The sequence below is a fragment of the Sapajus apella genome, unplaced genomic scaffold, assembly GCF_009761245.1.
Source record: "Sapajus apella isolate SASKATOON/1434 unplaced genomic scaffold, GSC_monkey_1.0 scaffold98, whole genome shotgun sequence".
Classification (NCBI taxonomy): Eukaryota; Metazoa; Chordata; class Mammalia; order Primates; family Cebidae; genus Sapajus; species Sapajus apella.
Window position 1 is genome coordinate 7,148,358 of NW_022437038.1, and position 20,233 is coordinate 7,168,590.

The 20,233-nt window shown below is 40.8% G+C and overlaps 1 protein-coding gene and 1 long non-coding RNA gene across 2 annotated transcripts in view; one reads left to right on the forward strand and one right to left on the reverse strand.

The window, feature by feature from the left end:
* TAF7L (TATA-box binding protein associated factor 7 like) overlaps positions 1-17,682 on the reverse strand; it is a 27,076-nt gene extending 9,394 nt beyond the window's left edge. The window contains exons 1-9 of the mRNA XM_032257798.1: positions 17,394-17,682; positions 10,587-10,654; positions 9,661-9,739; positions 6,575-6,708; positions 5,545-5,671; positions 4,965-5,020; positions 1,777-1,818; positions 835-907; positions 406-519 (exon numbers count right to left, since the gene is read on the reverse strand). Coding sequence (XP_032113689.1) covers positions 406-519; positions 835-907; positions 1,777-1,818; positions 4,965-5,020; positions 5,545-5,671; positions 6,575-6,708; positions 9,661-9,739; positions 10,587-10,654; positions 17,394-17,649 — 949 coding nt within the window. The 5' untranslated portion in view covers positions 17,650-17,682. The remainder of the gene's footprint in view (positions 1-405; positions 520-834; positions 908-1,776; positions 1,819-4,964; positions 5,021-5,544; positions 5,672-6,574; positions 6,709-9,660; positions 9,740-10,586; positions 10,655-17,393) is intronic.
* The window catches only part of LOC116536143, a 23,433-nt gene continuing 15,737 nt past the window's right edge, over positions 12,538-20,233 (forward strand). The window contains exon 1 of the long non-coding RNA XR_004262497.1: positions 12,538-12,572. This is a non-coding gene — a long non-coding RNA (uncharacterized LOC116536143). The remainder of the gene's footprint in view (positions 12,573-20,233) is intronic.

The following is a 20,233-nucleotide window of genomic DNA, read 5'->3' on the forward strand; positions in this document are numbered from 1 at the left end:
GAGGCTGGGCACAGTGGCTCATGCTTGTAATTCCAGCACTTTGGGAGGCCAAGGCAGGTGGATCACCTGAAGTCAGGAGTTTGAAACCAGCCTAGCCAACATGGTGAAACCCCGACTCTACTAAAAATACAAAAATTAGCTGGGCGTGGTGGCGTATGCCTGTAATCCCAGCTATTTGGGAGGCTGAGGCAGGAGAATCACTTGAACCCAGGAGGCAGAGGTTGTAGATCATGCCACTGAACTCTAGCCTGAGCAACAGAGCGAGACTCCATCTCAAAAAAAAAAAGAGGGAAGAAGGACGAAGGCATTTTTTTTTTGATTGGCCTATGAATTTATGGAAAATGATCTGACACCCAGTCAACACCTCCCATATCTGACGCTCCTGCTTTGCCTTTACTAAAGTACCTGATGAGATGTGACTCTGCTTGTAGCTGTTCATTCCCGAGGATATCACAAATCCTGGGATGGAGCCTTGACTTTCTATTTCCTTGGTTCCATCTTCAGCAATAACTTCCCAACCTGAGTAGGGGGCAGTCAAGGAAAACATAGAAGGAAAAGGCACAGCTGAAAGAGAAGAGGCTCTTTGGCTAACAGTGCTATTTAATTTAGATAGTTTGTATCGGAATTCCTAGTTTGAGAAGTGTCTTATATTGAATTACACAATAAATAATTTTCTATTACATGACTTTACTGTTCCTAGCTAGAACAGAACATTTCAAAAAATCTTAACTTTTATACATCAAGACTGGTACACAAACACCAGAGGTGAGGCTTCGTCAGCATGTACAAATGGGGCAGAACAGACTATGCATAAAATATTTTTATAAAGGATACGGGTACTTATGGCTTCAGCATCTGAATGCAGCAGTCTCTTTACTTCCTTTTCCACTTCTGGAGATTCAATGTTCTGAAGCGAAGTTGGGGACTAGAGGGGAATACCAGTACTGTCATTTAACACCCTGTGTTTTGCAGGAGTGCCCTTCTATGTACCAATGAATTCAAATGTTAGGTCTCCTTAAATTCTGATCCAACCAAATTTCTACTTTAAGTAGTGCTATTTATGAAGGAATCTTTACCCAGGGTCTAGAATTTTGTACAGTAATTTTTCCTAATTAAACAAATTATTTGAGACATTTAATCTTTTCAATCTGCAGCTCTAAGTAAAGACCTTTCTCAAAGGTGCAACTCTTAGGTCTCAGTTATTGGTAATTTGACCTGATTTATATTGGCAACGAACTATAATTTCTTATTAGTTATTTAGAAATAATTTGGTTTAAAGATCCAAATTGCCAGATTTCACTTCCTCACATCTTTTTATTAGAGATATTCCTACAAAAACTGTATCTTAGCTGCATGTTCTCCCTTGAATCCAGTTTTACATAATTATCTCCACAGCAACCAATTTGTCATGCCACAAATATAAATTAGGACTTTGAGGGGGAATGGGAATAAGCAATTGCAAACAACTACTGTTAAAAGTGAACTCTGGCTTCCAAGAAATGGCTTTTGAAATAAATATGAGAGAAAAAAGAGCAGACTAGAATATACGGGGTCACTGGCCAAATTGTATCTTTTCCTATAGGAGTTATCAAACATCAAACAATGAATTCATTTTTCAGTGAATCAAACCCAGTGTATGTGTTTGGGATGAGGGTTAGAGGTAAGAAGGAAGGCTCAAAAATAGCTTTTGTGATTTATTTGATTCATTTAAAACTAATGAGCTATTAAATAAAACACACTAAGGGTAAAAATGAAGTTATATTGTGATTGCTCTACCTCAGTAGAGCAGATTTCTTCCATTTCTTTGACATCAGGAACCTATGAAGTAAAACACAATAAACAAGTTATATTATGATTGCTATACTTCAGTAAAGCTTAAAGAGCTCTACAACTATTCTTAACTTAGTTTTACATTTAGTAGGGATTCAATAAATGTTGACTTACAGAGTATAAAAGCCAAGGCAGCTGTGTTCATGGATAGGAAGACTCAACATAGTAAAAATGTCAATTCTCCCTAAATTGATCTTAAAGTTTAACGTAATTCCTGTCAAAATTCTAGCAAGGTTTTATGTAGCTATAGACAAGCTTATTCTAAAATTTATATTAAAAGGTATGGGCTCTTGTTGGGGCGCGGTGGCTCACACCTGTAATCAGCACTTTGGGAGGCGAGGGTGGGTGGATCACCTGAGGTCAGGAGTTCAAGACCAGCCTGGCCAACATGGTGAAACCCCGTCTCTACTAAAAATACAAAAATCAGCCGGGCAGGGTGGTGCATGCCTATAATCCCAGCTACTCAGAAGGCTGAGGCAGGAGAATTGCTTGAAACCAGAAGGCAGAGGCTGCAGTGAGCTGAGATTGCACCATTGCACTCCAGCCTGGGCAACAGAACAAAACTCCTTCTCAAAAAAATTTTAAAAAATGAAAAAAATAAATATATGGCCTCTAGAATGGCTAAACAATATTGACCAAAAAAAAAAAAAAGTCAGAGCAATCAGTCTTCTGATTTTAGGACCAATTATATAGCGAAACTGTGATATCGGTAGAGGGATTGATACATGGATCAGTGGAATAGAACCCAGAAACAGACCCACAAATACAAGCCTAATTGATGTTTGGCAAAGGTGCAAAAGCAATAAAACAGAGGAAGGATAGCCTTCTCAACAAATGATGCTAGAGCTCTTAGACACCCTTTAGCAAGAAAAGCAAAAGAAAAGAAACTTGAAGTAAACCTCATAGCGTTTACAGAAATTAACTCAAAAATGGGTATCTGGCTTAAAAAGATGTTTAAAAAAAAGCAGGAGAAAATCTTCAGGATCTGGACTAGGAGAAGAGTTCTTAGATTTACTATAAAAAGCAAAATCATTTTCAAAAAATCAATATATTGGACCTCAACAAAACTAAAAACTTTGGCTCTTTGAAAGACCCTATGAAGAGGATGGAAAAACAAGCTACAGACTGGGAGAATATATTTGCAAACTACATACGTGATAAAACACTAGTAGTATTTAGAACATGAAAAGAACTCTCAAAACTCAATAATAAAAAATCAATTTAGAAAATAGGCTAAGGCTGGGCGCAGAAATCCCAATACTTTGGGAGGCCAAGGCAGGCGGATCATGAGGTCAGGAGATCGAGACTATCCTGGCCAACATGGTGAAAATACATGTTGAAAATACAAAATACAACTAAAATACAAAAACTAGCTGGGCGTGGTGGTGTGCTCTTGTAGTCTCAGCTACTCAGGAGGCTGAGGCAGGATAATCGCTTGAACCCGGGAGGCAGAGGTTGCAGTGAGCCGAGATTGTGCCACTGCACTCCAGCCTGGTGACAGAGCAAGAATCCATCTCAAATGGAAGGAAGGAAGGAAGGAAGGAAGGAAGGAGGGAGGGAGGGAGGGAGGGAGGGAAAGAAAGAGAAAGAAAGAACAAGAAAGAAAGAGAGAGAGAGAGAGAGAGAAAGAAAGAAAGAGAAAGATAATAGGCAAAAGGCATGAGCAGACATTTCACTGAAGTGAAATAGATGGCACATGAACAACCTCATTAGCCATCAGGGAAATGTAAATTAATACCACAATAAGATCACTATACATCTATCAGAATGGCTAAAATAAAAAATAGTGACACCTAATGCTGGTAAGGAGGTGGAGAAACTGGATCATTCATACATTAATGGCAGGAATATAAAATGGTACAGTCACTCTGGAAAACAGTGAGGTAGTTTCTTATAAAACTAAACATGCGACTACCATACAACCCAGCAGTTATACTCTTGGACATTTATTCCAAAGAAATGAAGACTTATATTCACACAAAAACCTGTTCACAGTTTTATTTATAATAGTCAAAACCTGGAAACAACAGATGTCCTTTAGTAGGAGAACAGTTATGTCATGTGGTACATTCGTACCATGGAATACTACTCAGCAATAAGAAATAAATTATTGATGCTACAAAAACTTACATGGATTTTAAGTGAATTATGCTGAATGAAAAAATAAGCTAGTTTCTGATGTTATATACCACATGATTCCATTAATATTAAATCTTTGAAATGGCAAAATTACAGAGATAGAGATCAGATTAGTGATTACCAAGTATCAGAGACTGGGGTGTAAGGTAGAAGGGAAGTGGGCATGGTCATATAAAGGCAAAATGAGGGATCCTTGTGGTGATGAAACTGTTTTGTATTTTGACTGTGTAGGCAGATACGTGAACTTACACATGGGATAAAACTGCATAGAACTAAACACACACACACACATATGTGAGTACAAGTAAAACTGGAGAAACTGGAATAAGATTGCTGAATTCTAATCATGTCAATTACCTGTTTGTGATATTGTACTATAGTTTTGCAAAATAGGGAAAATGATACAAAACAGTTTCATCACCACAAGGATCCCTCATTTTGCCTTTGTATAACCATGCCCACTTCCCTTCCACCTCGCACCCCAGTCTCTGACACTTGGTAATCACTAATCTGATATCTCTCTTTTATTTCTTATAATTGTATATGAATTTACAATTATTTAAAAATAAAATGTATAATTTTAAACAAAAGAAGAAGCCAAGCCACCATACTTCTGTAGTTTTCCCAAGGTTATAGAAGCCTGAAATAAGATTAGGAATACAACTGCAATTCCCAATTTTCAGGTTCTAGATAGGTTCATTTTAAAACTAGATCTTGTAATGGAAAACTGAAAGCATTAACAGAAGTTTCAAATGTATGATTCTTCCAGACCCCTAATGACTAGCCTATAACCTCAAGGATCAGGTCTTTGTATTTACTGCTATATTCCCAACTGCTGGTGTACAGTGCCTGGCATTTAGTTCACATTCAATAAATGTTTATTGAACATATAAATGAATGAACAAATAAATTCCCAATGGACTTTTTCCTTTTCCTTCTGGCCCATGATCCTCTTCTAATCACCCTGGCAGACACAAAAATGACATGTAACTAACCTTTGTTTTTGTTTTCCGGAACCTTTTCTTTCTCACATTCTTAAGTGGTGGAGTAACTAAAATAAATACGAAACAGTGAAACATTATATGACCGATGGTAGTCACATAGCTGAATTTGATAAAGCTCATGCTATAAACCACTGGATCATGACATGATTCCTTTTTTTTTTTTTTTTTTTTTTCCTGAGACAGAGTCTTACTCTCTCACCCAGGCTGGAGTACAGTGTTGCAATCTCAGCTCACTGCAACCTTCACCTCCCGGGTTCAAGTGATTCTCCTGCCTCAGCCTCCCCTGGGATTACAGGAATGCACCACCACACCCAGCTAATTTTTTTTAATTTTTAGTAGAGACAAGGTTTAGTAGACATGCTGGGCTTGAACTCCTGATCTCAGGTGATCCGCCTCAGCCTCCCAAAGGGCTGGCATGAGCCACCAGCACCCAGCTGACATGACTCTTCTTAAGAGTGTCTGAGGGCCTAATGAACCAAGCACCTAAGTGTGGTAAGAGGTCCCTGTTTCACAAGGAATTAGGATTCAGCAAATAAATGTTAGCAGGAATGAGCAAGGGGCTGTGACTTACTGCCATGCTTCCAGACACCTTTTTTCTTTCTCTCCCTTTCATTTTTCCTGATTACATTAGGATCAGTAGAGGCAGCTGGTTCTTCTGGAGAAGGGTGGAGAGCACCATCAGCAGTGCACACAAGCATCTACATTTAACAAAGACAAAGAAGTTGACTATGGACACAAATCTTGGGTTAGCAATAAATCATAATCATTCTTACCACTAAAAATGCACAGAAGAGACTGATACTTGCCATTTCCAGAAAACCAAGTATTATGTAATGTACATATTCTCTCATTTTTGCGGTCTCTCTCTCTCTCTCCCTCTCCTCCCCTCCACCAACCACCAGCAGCACTACGTGTATGAACTCTGAGGGTTTTTTTTAAAGACAAGGTCTTGCTTTGTCACCTAGGCTGGAGTGCAGTGGTGCAATCATGGCTCACTGCAGCCTCAGCCTCCTGGGCTCAAGTGATCCTCCCACCTCAATCTCTAGGATAGCTGGGACTATAGGTGTGTGCCACTACACGTGGCTAATTTTGTTTTTGTAGAGATGAGGTCTCACTATGTTGCCCAGGTTGGTCTCAAACTCCTGGGCTCAGGTGATCCTCCCACCTCAGCCTCCCAAAGTGTTAAGATTATAGGCGTAAGACATAGTGCCTGGCCTATCTTAGCATTTTGATTTAGAGAGGAAATAAGAAATCAACAGCAGTGATGATGAATAAGAACCAATTTAAACCTCCAGAGTTAACAACATACTGTTTTAATACCAAGTACAGAAGAAGATTCTAGCTGCTCATGTTTCAATTAATGAAAAGTCACTATAAATGGCAAATGGGACTCTGTATAGGCTATTAGGTTAAAATAAAGTACGGAAAGCTAAGGATCAAACACCAAACCAGAACATGACATTTCATTCCTGTGCAATCAATCTGGGAATTAGAAATGCCAAGCAACCACTCACCAAGTGGAAAGGAGTACTGAAAGAAAAATAGGGAGAGAAAAGAATTCCTTGAAGGATGTGAGGCTAGTAAAGAAAACTAGTCCATACCTGAGAAATGTCTGCTGTTTTATAAAAGGCTTTTTTATCATGAGTTTTCAGGCTTTCAGTAACACAAGGCAAGTCAACCAGCTTACCAGCTAGTTGGACATCTTCTACTTCAACAACTGCATGGCGCCTATCAGCTGAAGAGAAGTGAAAATTAAAGTTGACGTCTTCTCAGTGAACTTTTAAACTTCCTAAGGTTTGAATAATGAAGACTAGTGTGGGACAGATTAGTCTTTCCAAGAAACCTATTATCTCTCATAATGCTATAATTGTGTACACAATTTTAGTAGCTTCTTAAAGAAAAAAAGGGAAAGTATATGGAGCTCTTTTTTCTTAGTTGACGTTGCTTGTGCAAAAGTAGCTAAGTTTCTTGTTAATGAATGTGAACTAAATATGGGTGAAACAATAAATGTTTCATTCTCATCTTGGAAAGCAAATTCCATTCATTAAAACCAATTCCTTTTTTTAGAAGCATTCAATCGTGTCATTGTACATCTGTGTTTTCAAAGGGCTATGTGAGGGAAGGGTTGACTGACCTTAGAATGGTGCTAGTAAGTCTCAAGTTAAATCGCTAATTAGCTTCATAAAGATAAAATTCTATACAACAGCCATAAACTAAATTCTGAATCTTGCTGCTCAAATGTCCCAAACATGAATGTCTTTTGACACAAGAGGATTGTTATAATCTTCTAATATAACGTGAAAAAAGAAAGATTACAAAACTATGTTTATCATGATCCTTTTTTTGTGTGAATTAACCCTGAAAATTATTATAGAGAGATTGTTTCAATGCTTATTACGCATAAAAGTTTTGTCAATAAGGAAATAGGAAGAAACAGTTAATGTTAGTTATCTGTGGTATTGAGGTTGGGGCACCCTAAGGAAGAAGAGTTTTTTTTTCTCCTTTGAACTTTTGTTTCATTTGATTTTTTTTTTTTTTTTTTTTGAGAAGGAGGAGTCTTGCTCTGTCACTCAGGCTGGATTGCAGTGGCATGATCTCTGCTCACTGCAGCCTCCGCCCCTGGGGGTTCAAGTGCTTCTCATGCCTCAGCCTCCCGAGTAGCTGGGATTACAGGCATGTGCTAATTTCTGTATTTTTAGTAGAGAAGAGGTTTCACCATGTTGGTCAGGATGGTCTGGAACTCCTGACCTCAAGTGATCCGCCCACCTCAGCCCCACAAAGTGCTGGGATTACAGGCGTGAGCCACCACATTTGGCCTCTTTTATTTGAATTTTCTAACTATGAACTTATATTATCTTTTTTTAAAAAGTCAGTAAGTGTTAACTAAGTGGTGAGATTATGTGCCACTTTTTGTTTTCTTATTTATATACGTCTCTGTATTTTTTTTAACTAGCAAAATTTATTTATTTATTTTTAGTTGTCTGTGTTTTAGGCAGACAAGCTTGTGTGCAAACATTTATTCATTTATATTTATTTATTTATGCATGATCTTCGTGCAAATGTCCTCTAGATTCATCCATGGTGTCCCAAATGACAGAATGTTGTTTGTTTTTTTAAAGGCTGAGTAGTATTGCATTGTGTATACATACCACATTTTCTTTATCTATTCATCCATTGATGGACACTTAGGTTGATTCCATATCTTGCCTATTGTGAATACTGCTACAATGAATACGGTAGTATAGAGAGATATGCCTTCAACATGTTGATTTCAATTCCTTCTGTGAATATATTCACAGAAGTGGGGATGCTGGATCATATGGTTGTTCTGTTTTTAGTTTTCTGAGTAGCCTCCATACCATTTCAAAAAAATAATGGCTGTAGGCCGAGCACAGTGGCTCATACCTGTAATCCCAACACTTTGGGAGGCTGAGACAGGTGGATCACTTGAGGTCAGGAGTTCGAGACCAGCCTGGTCAATGTGGTGAAACCTCGTCTCTACTAATAATGCAAAAAAAAAAAAAAAATAGCTGGACATGGTGGTGCACACCTCTAGCCCTAGCTACTCAGGAGGCTGAGGCAGGAGAATCACTTGAACCCAAGAGGCAGAGGTTGCAGTGAGATGAGATTATGCCACTGCACTCCAGTCTGGATGACACAGCAAGACTCCATCTCAAAAATAAATAAATAAATGGCTGTATTAATTTACATTACCACCAATAGGGTACAAAGGCTCCCTTTTCTCCTTATCCTTACTAACAGTTGTTATTGTTCTCCTTTTTAATAAAAGCCATTCTAACAGGTGTGAGGTGATCTTGCTGTTGCTTCAATTTGCGTTTCCCTAATGATTAGTGATGCTGAGCATTTTTTCATGAACCTTTTGGCCACTTGTATGTCTTCTTTTGAGAAGTATCTGTTCAGAGCCTTTGCTCATTTTAAAATCAGGTTGTTTTCTTGCTGTTGAGTTATTTGAGTTCCTTATATATTTTGGATATTAACCCCCTAATTGCATGTACGATTTGCAAATATAGCAAATATTATTTAAAAGAAAGAAATATATAGGCTGGGTGTGGTGGCTCACGCCTGTAATCCCAGCACTTTGGGAGGCCAAGGTGGGCGGATCACAAGGTCAGGAGATCAAGACCATCCTGGCTAACATGGTGAAACCCCATCTCTACTAAGAACACAAAAAATGAGCTGGGCATGGTGGCATGCACCTATAGTCCCAGGTACTTGGAAGGCTGAGGCAGGAGAATCGCCTGAACCCAGGAGGTGGAGGCTGTGGTAAGCCAAGATTGTGCTACTCCATTCCAGACCGGCTACAGAGCAAGACTCCATCTCAAAAAAAAAAAAAAAAAAAAACAGCATATTCATTTGTCATTCCCTTGGATGTTCAGAAATCATAAAGTTTATATATAGGAGACTACCAGCAGTATGAAAACCCCACAGTTGACCCCCAAGTTTCCTTAAACACACTATGAAAATCACTCAACTCAAGATGCAATATTCCTACTTCCTTTCCTCTTAAAATAAGAGGACTTAAGCCTCTCCAAAGCATGAGTCCATTAAGTCAGAGACCATATTCTATCATTTTTCACATCCTCAGTACCAAGTATAGTGCCTGGCACACAGCAATCCCTTAATAAATTATTTTTCAATGTATAGTGAATGGATATTAACTACTTACGCGATAAGTCAATTTTTAGTTTGTCCTTAATATCGACACTTTGAGAATGTATTAGCTTCCTGACTGTACAAGCGTGTTCCTAAAAGGGAGGTAAATTGAAAAATCAGAAGAACTAAACGTCAACTTGGCAGCTAACAGAAAAGATATGTTAAAGAAAGTCCTCCCTTAAATAAAACGTTATACCTCCCCAATGTTACTAGCAAGGCCATGTACCATGAGGTACTGTGCACTGTATAAGTCAAGTTAGGATGAAGCTGACTCTAATCTCATAATTGTCTCTTAGTAGCTATAGTTAATGCTTTCTCCTAGCTCTACAATCCTGCCTCTCACTGCTGCCCTTCTGTTGTAGTTGCTCAAGAAAGGCTTACCTAGTTGCAGTTTTCTTGGTATATTAATTCACCCTAATTAGGGAAATAGGTTTCTGAACCTCATCCTTAATATAGTTGCCTAGACTAAGTAATGCTAGAATACAGGTATCGGTGTGGGGGGAGAGAGCCAAATACTTGTTGAGATGAGCTTTGAAAGTCTTGCATGTTGGTGAATTTAGAGGAGACACAATAGTGTTGAGAGGAGACTCAATAGTGGCCCTTCTCACTGCCCCTATTGAGGTGACAGAAAGGATTTCAGAGGAGTCTTATCTTGGCTGTCCAGGGAACAGTCTGTTAGTATTGGTGATAAGTGACTGGGTTCATCATTGTCACAGCTGTTTTGCCAGGAAATCAACCTACATGATAGGTGGTATGTACAGGAGGAAAAAAATGCTGCTAAAAAAGTACATGCTAAGATAGGACTGCTTAACAGAACATGATTTCTGGGAAACAAATGTTCTGAGTTTTTATAGCCTACCTGAAATAGAAATATTACAGAATCCAAGTAGAACTATAATTATGCACTGGAGATATTTGTTCTGAGATAAAAGTTCTTACCAGAGGCAGACGCAATATAAACTGGTTCTCAACTTCATCAGGAACTTCATCCTGGCTTTTACTCATGTCTTAATTTTGAGTTCATGAAAGCAAAAAGAAAACCAAGTCACTAAAAACTCCTCTTGCTCCCTCTCCTGACCACTTCTGGTAGTACCGGCTAAATTACACAAGATCTTGCCCATAATCCACACTAGAATGAAGGGTGTATAGTTAGACAATACCTTATTTGACATAATTATTTCTAAACATCACCTTATGTCCTCTCCAATATGTGTAGATTTTCCAAAGTCAATCCAAATTACATGAGGTAATTTGATGAACAAATGAAATAAGAGCTATTATGAAACATGATTTCATCTTCTTAATGATATTCTTAGACTCTCAGGTAAAGGACTACAATTCAACAACACGGTGGTGGCTACCTAAGCAAACTATATAGCTTCTGCAGAGAAGAATGCAAACCAAAATCTGAAATGGACCCAGAAACCACTTGCAGAAATGTTCTGTGATGATTTGAAATAAACAAGGGCTTGATTTTCAGTATTTCATCTACCTTAATGGATTAGTAGAAATTAACCAGTTCGTGGGAGAGCAGGCAGTTTTTTAAGACTCTGGACCCAGCAACAACAGCTCTGACTACTCTGGGGAAAACTTAGGAGTCCAAGTTTTTTTTTTTTTTTTTTTTTTTTTTGTATTTTTGTTTTGTTTTGAGGCAGAGTCTCGCTCTCACTTATATATGGAATCTAAAATAATCAAAATCATAGAAGCAGAGAATAGAGTGTTGGTTATTACAGGCTGGGGTGGGGGGAGGGGCAATGACGAGGTGTTGATCTCGCTCTGTCGCCCAGGCTGGAGTGCAGTGGTGTGATCTTGGCTCACTACAACCTCTGCCTCCCAGGTTCAAGCCATTCTCCTGCCTCAGCCTCCCAAGTAGCTGGGACTACAGGTGTGTGCCACCACACCTGGCTAATTTTAATATTCTTTAGTGGAGATGGGGTTTCACCATGTTGGCCAGGCTGGTCTTGAACTCCTGACCTCAAGTGATCCACCCACCTCAGCCTCCCAAAGTGCTGGGATTACAGGTGTGAGCCATTGCACCTGGCACGGAGTCCAGTTCTTTTTTTCTTTCTTTCTTTTTTTTTTTTTTTTTTTAAGATGGAGTTTCACTCTTGTTGCCCAGGCTGGAGAGCAATGGCACGATCTCAGCTCACGGCAACCTCTGCCTTCCGGGTTCAAGTGATTCTCCTGCCTCAACCTCCTGAGTAGCTGGGATTAAAGGCACGCACCACCACTCCTGGCTAATTTTGTATTTTTAGTAGAGACGGGGTTTCTCCATGTTGGTCAGGCTGGTTTCAAACTCCCGACCTCAGGTGATCCGCCCACCTCAGCCTCCCAAAGTGCTGGGATTACAGACATTAGCCACCGCACCCAGCTGAAGTCCAGTTCTTATCGTTAGACTCTATGCAAGTATATCTAACTTCATGGGCTAGTTGTATTCCTGAAAGGGTGATATGAATAGAACATAAAATCTTATTTGATTTATTCATTACTACCCTTTATGGTGTGCATTCTATATGCCCAGTGCTACGCTGAGTGCATTAGGTCTATCATTTCATATAATCCTCACAACCACCACTTACTTTGAATGCTCCCAAAAGCTATTTAAAAGAACTCTAAGATGGATCCCTTTATATCATATATAGATATATGTACACACACACACACACACCCCTTTGGTGAAGTGAATACTTTCTCCCAAGTTAATCCTTTTTCACAAATTATAATAATATATAAGGCTGGGTGCGGCGGCTCACACCTGTAATCCCGGCACTTTGGGAGGCTGAGGCGGGCAGATCACCTGAGGTCAGGAGTTCAAAACGAGCCTGGTCAACATGGTGAAACCCCGTCTCTATTAAAAATACAAAAATTAAGGCCGGGCGTGGTGGCTCAAGCCTGTAATCCCAGCACTTTGGGAGGCCGAGGCGGGTGGATCACGAGGTCAAGAGATCGAGACCATCCTGGTCAACATGGTGAAGCCCCGTCTCTACTAAAAATACAAAAAATTAGCTGGGCATGGTGGCACGTGCCTGTAGTCCCAGCTGCTTGGGAGGCTGAGGCAGGAGAATTGCCTGAACCCGGGAGGCGGAGGTTGCGGTGAACCGAGATCGCGCCATTGCACTCCAGCCTGGGTAACAAGAGTGAAACTCTGTCTCAAAAAAAAATAAATAAATAAAATAAAATTAAAAAAAAATACAAAAATTAGCTGGGCATGGTGGGCAGGTGCCTGTAATCCCAGCTACTCAGGAGGCTGAGGCAAGAGAATTGCTTGAACCTGGGAGGCAGAGGTTGCAGTGAGCTGAAATCGTGCTATTGCACTCCAGTGTGGGGGACAGGAGCGAGACTTCATCGCAAAATAATAATAATAATTATTATTATGGGGTACACAATGATGTTATGATATACAGTGTGAAATGACTGAATCAATCTAATTAACGTATCCATCGCCTAAAATACTTATCAGTTATTCCCCCTAACCGCAACTTTCATTTTTTAATTTTAAAAGCTAGTCAAATTTGGCAGTGGGAGACTGTATACCAACTTTAGTGGCATTAATGTTAATCGGTTCTGATAATATCCTACTACTTTCGGACCAGCCTTACCGAAACTTCCTATTCTTTGATCAACATCTCGTCATTGCCCCTCCCCCCACCCCAGCCTGTAATAACCAACACTCTATTCTCTGCTTCTATGATTTTGATTATCTTAGATTCCATATATAAGTGAGAATATGTGATTTTTGTCTTTCTCTGCCTGGCTTATTTTACTCAATATAATGTCCTCCAGATTCATCCATGTTGTTGCAAATGACAGAATTTCCTTCTTTTTAAAGGCTGAATAGTATTCAGTTGGGTACACATACCACGTATTTGTCCATTCACTTGTTAATGGACACCTAGGTTGACTTCATAACTTGGCTATTGTGAGTAATGCTGCAGTGAACATGTATATGCAGATATCTCTTTGACACATTGATTTCAAGTTTTTAGGATATATATCCATAAATGGGATCGCTAGATCCCAAGTTTTTATTCTATCACTTTTCCTTTTTCTCATTCCTTGTTTTTCAATTTTATGATCTTCCAATGAACCAAGTCTTTATTTCTAATCTTATTTTCCATGTATTTGGGATGTATTTGTAGAGCCTTGCATTTTGGGTATTAGGGCCCACACTTTTTTTTTTTTTTTTGAGACAGAGTTTCGCTCTTGTTGCCCAGGCTGGAGTGCAGTGGCATGATCCCAGCTCACTGCAACCTCCGCCTCCCAAGTTCAAGTGATTCTTCTGCCTCAGGCGCTCAAGTAGCTGGGACTACAGGCACCTGCCCTCCATGCCTGGCTAATTTTTTATTTTTTATTTTTTATTTTTTTATTTTTTTTTTGTATATTTAGTAGAGACAGGGTTTCACCGAGTTGCCCAGGCTGATCTCAAACTCCTGACCTCAGGTGATCCACCCGCCACGGCCTCCCAAACTGTTGGGATTACAGACCTGAGCCACCGCGCCCAGCCGGGACCACACTACTGAAGAAGATTGTTCTCAAATGTGGAAAGACGGCCGGGCGCAGTGGCTCACTCCTGTAATCTCAGCACTTTGGGAGGCCGAGGGGGGCAGATCAACTGGGGTTATGAGTTTGAGACCAGCCTGGGTGACATGGTGAAACCCTGTCTCTACTAAAGATACAAAAATTAGCCAGGCGGGGTGGTAGGCACCTGCAATCCCAGCTACTTGGGAGGCTGAGGCAGGAGAATCGCCTGAACTCGGGAGGCGGAAGTGGCAGTGAGTCAAGATGGCGCGCCACTGCACTCCAGCCCCAACGACAGAGTAAGACTCTGTCTCAAAAAAAAAAAAGCTGGAAAGAAAGCAATATGCACTCCAGCCTGACAGAGTGAGAAAGTAATGTACACATATGAAACCTGACAAAGTTTTCTAAAGACACTATGATAGATATCATACACCAAGTTATAAGATTTTCTATTTTTTTTTTTAGACGGAGTTTCGTTCTTGTTGCCCAGGCTGGAGTGCACAAACTCGGCTTACCCGCAACCTCCGCCTGCTGGGTTCAAGCAATTCTCCTGCCCCAGCCACCAGGGTAGCTGGGATTACAGGTGCCCACCACCACGCCTGGCTAATTTTTTTTGTATTTTTAGTAGAGACGGGGTTTCACCATGTTGGTCAGTCTGGTCTCGAATTCCCAACCTCAGGTGATCCGCCCACGTCAGCCTCCCAAAAGTGCTGGTATTACAGGCGTGAGCCACCGCACCCGGCCTATAAGATCTTATACCTTAAGTTAGAGTAAAAGTTCCAGTTAATGTACAATCCCTAATACTCTGTAAACCATTAACTGGGTTAACAGTTTTAAATTAGAATCTAGGTAAAAACACTGGAACCTTTTTTAGCACATACAAGTGGATTTGGGACCCTATTAGGGTAAAATTATTCACCAGTTATGATTTCAATCCCTTAAAACTATCAGAAAGGCATACAAAAAAACAAAGAGAGGCCAGGGGCGGTGGCTCATGCCTGTAATCCCAGCACTTTGGGAGGCCGAGGCGGGTGGATCACTTCAGGTCAGGAGTTAGAGACCAGCTTGGCCAACATGGTGAAACCCCGTCTCTACTAAACATACGAAAATTAGCCGAGCATGGTGGCTCCAATCTGTAGTCCCAGCTACTCGGGAGGCTGAGGCAGGAGAATCGCTTGAACCCGGGAGTGGGAGGTGGCAGTGAGCCGAGATTACGCCACTGAACTCCTGCCTGGGCAACACAGTGAGACTCCTCCTCCTCCTCAAAAAAAAAAAAAAAAAAAAAAGCAGTAGAAAAGCAGACACCCAGGGTGGAAGGAGGAAAGATGCATTATTTGTGATTGTAATTTCTTCTCTTCTTGCTTCATACAGATATATATATGCAAAAGTAAAATGTAAATACAACAAGAGAGTCGATTAAAATACATAAAAAATCTGGGGGCTGAGCACATTCCCTAACAGAACATAGTAACAATTAAGGCTGGGAGCAGGAACAGATTATTTGAAGAACTAGCTGCTAAGCAAGATTTTATCAGATCAGTAGTAACCTTTAGATTTCTCAGCAGAACTAAAACTAGGGCATTTTGTTCATTCCCAAGCCTTTTTGGTAATTCTTCTTTTTGGAAGAAAGAATGTAAGAACTGAAACTATTTCAATGTAGTTGTTTTGTAAGCAGACCTAATAAAAAAGTCCAGCGGGAGAGAAATTGGACAATCCTGGTTGAACTGGGTTTTAATTTTTTAAATTTCTTATTTGCATTTACCTAGAAAACTAGTTGTTCGATATTCACTTTAAGAAAAAGCATCCACTTTTTCCCAGCAAGCAGTCTTTGATACCTGATTAAATTAACAGGACCCTTACCACCATGCACTTCTAGCTCCATCTCGCTTTAGCAGAATTACAATTGGAATTATAACTGGCTGGAGGGCGCCTGGCAGCACGCTCCAGGCCGTGCAAGTAAGTAGAAGCCTAAACCGGTATTTTATCAAGTTCGCAGTCGCCGGCTGCAGTTTAGAGACTAACCCGCACTCCATCCTTATCCCAGGGGCACTAAGCTTTCAAAGGAAAAGTTAGATCCCTAGGCTTTTATCCACTTTCCCTTGAAAACCTCCCGCTGGACCCTAAAGGTCGCCACGGGTCCCAGCCTTCGCGCCTCGCCTTGCAGGCGGGCTGGGGATGGCGGCGGAGTGCACCGCGGTGGGGCGCTGACCCGGTCCCGGATGCCCGGTTGGCCTCCGGACTCACCCGCTCCTCCGCGGAGTGGCGCCGGCACCGAAAAGGCTGAGACCCGCGTCTCTGGCCGATGGGTTCCGGGCGAACTGCGAGTGGTCTCCCGCGCGGACCGTAGAGGTGAATGCTGGGCGGCCGGCGCCTGGACAGTAAAAGCGGCGCGCGCCAGCCCCTCCCCGCCTCGCCACGCCTCCATGGCCGAGCTGCCCAGCCGACTGGAGGACGACCTCGAGGCAGCGGCCGGCTCACCGCGTGCTGGGCCGGAAGGCTTGAAAGGCACCGAGCGCTGAGGGGAGGGCTGAGGGGGACGCGTCCTCTCAGGGACCTCGCGAAATAAGATCGAGGCTTCAAAACAAGTTAACCTTGGCTGGGCGCAGTGGCTCACGCGAGTAATCCCAGCACTTTGGAAGGCAAAGGCGGGCGGATCACGAGGTCAAAAGATCCAGTTCATCCTGGCCAACATGGTGAAACCCGGTCTCTACTAAAAATACAAAAAATTAGCTATGCGTGGCGGTGCGTACCTGTAGTCCCAGCTACTCAGGAGTCTGAGGAAGGAGAATCTCCTGAACCCGGGAGGCAGAGGTTGCAGTGAGTCGAAATAGCGCCACTGCACTCCAGTCTGGGCGACAAGAGCAAAACTCTGTCTCAGAAAAAAATAATAATAATAAAAGCGAGTTGCCTGCTTTTGGTTGCTCCACGATTCCGTTAGGTTGGATGGTTTGTCCCTAGGCACGGTGACCTCACCTGGTGACAAATACACCGCCGTGCAAACCCACTGAACAACCAGAATCTACGCCCAAAGTCCTCTAACATGATCAGCTGCTTCCCTCTGCTCAACAGGGTCAACATTTTACATCCTCTGGACAGGGGCACACGTTACACTACCCATTGCTCCTCAAGGGGGCTGCGAATCAAACAAAATTTTAATCAAACCAAAAGCAGTTTGTTTCTCCAAAAGAAGGTCCTCCGGTGGGGGAAAAAGCTTAAAAAGCCACCTACCTTTCCCTTCCTGGGAGTTTTCTGGGGCCCGGGCAGCATCTTGGGCGCTGCTGTCCGAACCCCTTTGAGAGTCTTGGTCGTCAGGAATCTGGGTGCCTTGGTCGCCATCAATGGCGGCGCTGCTTTCGCAGTTGGTCTCAGACACACGGTCAACAAGAATTTGGGGCTCTTGTTGACTAGTTACTTCCGATGTTGAAACTACTGGGGTTGAATCATTTTCTGAAGAAATGAGAAGCGGTCCCTCCCGGCACTCCATGGTCTACCTCGTTGGGGTTGCAAAATGGCTTCCTGCGTAGTCATGTGACCTGGAGGGTTCCAGAACCTTCGTAAACATAAAAGGTTTTTTTACGTCTTTAACACGTAATACTATTAGGGACATTGCTGGTACCTGTTCAAGATTGTAGCAGCCAACTCTCCACTGCCTAACACTTACCTAAACTTAATGATAGGGAATAAATATTTTCGGAAGACTATTTTACAATCATTTTCTATTGAGACTTTTTTTTTTTATTCAGTTAAACTAGATTATCAGAACTTCAGACCTAGACAAAATAGTTTTGATTTCTTTTAGAATCCATCCGCTAATCTTTATTTTCGCATTATGCCATGAGGCTACATCAAGGATTATGCTGCAAAATAAGCCAAAGAGACCAGTTTTACATTTACTGTACAATATTCTTGAAGGCACTCATTATATCAAAAAAGAATCCTTTTATGAAAACTGAAATGAAAATTCTGTTTTTGGTAACTGAAATAGCTGATTGTTTTGAATTGTAAGAATAGTGTGAATTATATACTTAAGTCTATGATGGCTGCTAGGAAGCTCAGAACCAAATTTGCAACCCACCTCTAATTTAAACTATGAGACTTACTGGCATATGTTGACGTTTATCTTAAATAACTGTGTTATCTCCCATTTCCCTAATTATTTTTTGTCTTATGCAGTAAATAACACTAAAAGTTGCTCAAAGCCTTTTCAAAAAGAATCAGATATATGTGTTAGGTAAATGAAAATAGTACTCCTGGCCAGGCATGGTGGCTCACACCCACAGAGTTGATCCCAGCAATGTGGGAGGCCAAGGTAGGTGGATCACCTCAGGTCAGGAGTTTGAGACCAGCCTGGCCAACATGATGAGACCCCACCCCCGCTCCGATCTCCACTAAAAATACAAAAATTAGCTGGGCGTGGTGGTGTGCGCCTGTAATCCCAGCTACTAGGCAGGCTGAGAAATGAGAATTGCTTGAACCCAGGAGGTGGAGGTTGCAGTGAGCGAGATCATGCCACTGCACTCCAACCTGGGTGGCAGAATGAGATTCTTTTCAAAAAAAAAAAAAAAAAAGAAAGAAAAAAAAGAAAAGAAAGAAAAGAAAAGAAAAAAAGAAAATCGTACTCCTGACAGAAATGTCTCAGGTAACATCTCTGTGGATAGAGGAGGGGAACACAGTAACTGCTCACTTATAAATTCAGTGATCCAACAAATGTCAATTGAGAATTTAGTGTGCCAGACGGGATTTGAAACATTTATTAAATGCTTAAAATATGGTTAAGTGTTTCATGAGAAGAAGGCAGACATTATCCTTCAGAAATTTACAATCTAGTTAGAGCATACACATATGTAACTTTTTAATTATTGCCAGATTTCCAGCCTCTTCTTAAGGAAACAGGGTAATAAAAAGTGGAAGAAAGGAAATGATAAGAATTATGGTTTCTCTTGGGGAGAGCTGACCAAGAAGTAACATGATGTACAAATACAGAAAAAACTGTCTTATACATACTATCATATTGTCAGATACATAGAGAGTGTATTTCCGGGTTCTATTCTGTCATGCTGTAGTTTCTTTTTAATAAGTTCTTTTGCATGCTTTTCCCTATAAAGCACTCTTCCCCCTCCCTAACTATGCTTCAGTTTCATCATTATAGCAAATATGCAGTTGCATGTGTGCCTTCAATAGAAGTTTATTAGGTATCAGGAATTGTCCTAAGGTTATTAATAGCTAACATTCACTGAATGTTTACGTGCTAGGCTCTTTGATAATCCTTTGTATGCATTATTTCATTTAACCCTCACAATTGCCCTCTGAGTTTGTTATGATTATGATTCTGTTTTTTGGTTTTTGTTTTCAGATTAGCAAACTGAGATTTTAAAAGGTTAATTAACCCTGTCTTTCATCATATACGAAAATCAACTCAAAATGGATCGGAGACTTAAATGTAAAACCTGGCACTATAAAACTACGAAAAGAAAATACTGAGGAAACTATAGGACATTGGACTGGGCAAAGATTTTTTTTTTGGGTAAGACCTCAAAAGCACGGGTGACAAAAGCAAAGATAGGCAAATGGGATCACATCAGGAGAAAATATTTGCAAACTATACATCCAACAAGGAATTAATAACCAGACTATGTAAGGAACTCAAACAACTCAATAGAAAACACACACACACACACATAGAGAGAGAGAAGAGAGACAAATAATTTTTAAATGGGCAAAGATCTCAATACGTCTCAAAAGAAGAGATACAAATGACCAACAGATATATGAGAAAATGCTCAAAATCACTAATCATTAGGGAAGTGCAAATTAAAATCACAATGAAATATCATCTCATTTCTGTTAGAATACCTATTATCAAAAAGACTAAAAAAAAAAAAAAAAGAAAATAGCAAATGCTGACAGGGATGCAGATAAAGGGGAACCCTTGTATACTGTTGGTGGGAATATAAAGTAGTGCAGCCATTATGGAACACAGTATGGAGGTTCCTCAAGAAACTAAAAATAAGGCAGGTTGGTGGCTCACACCGGTAATTCCAGCACTTTGGGAGGCCAGGTGGGAGGAT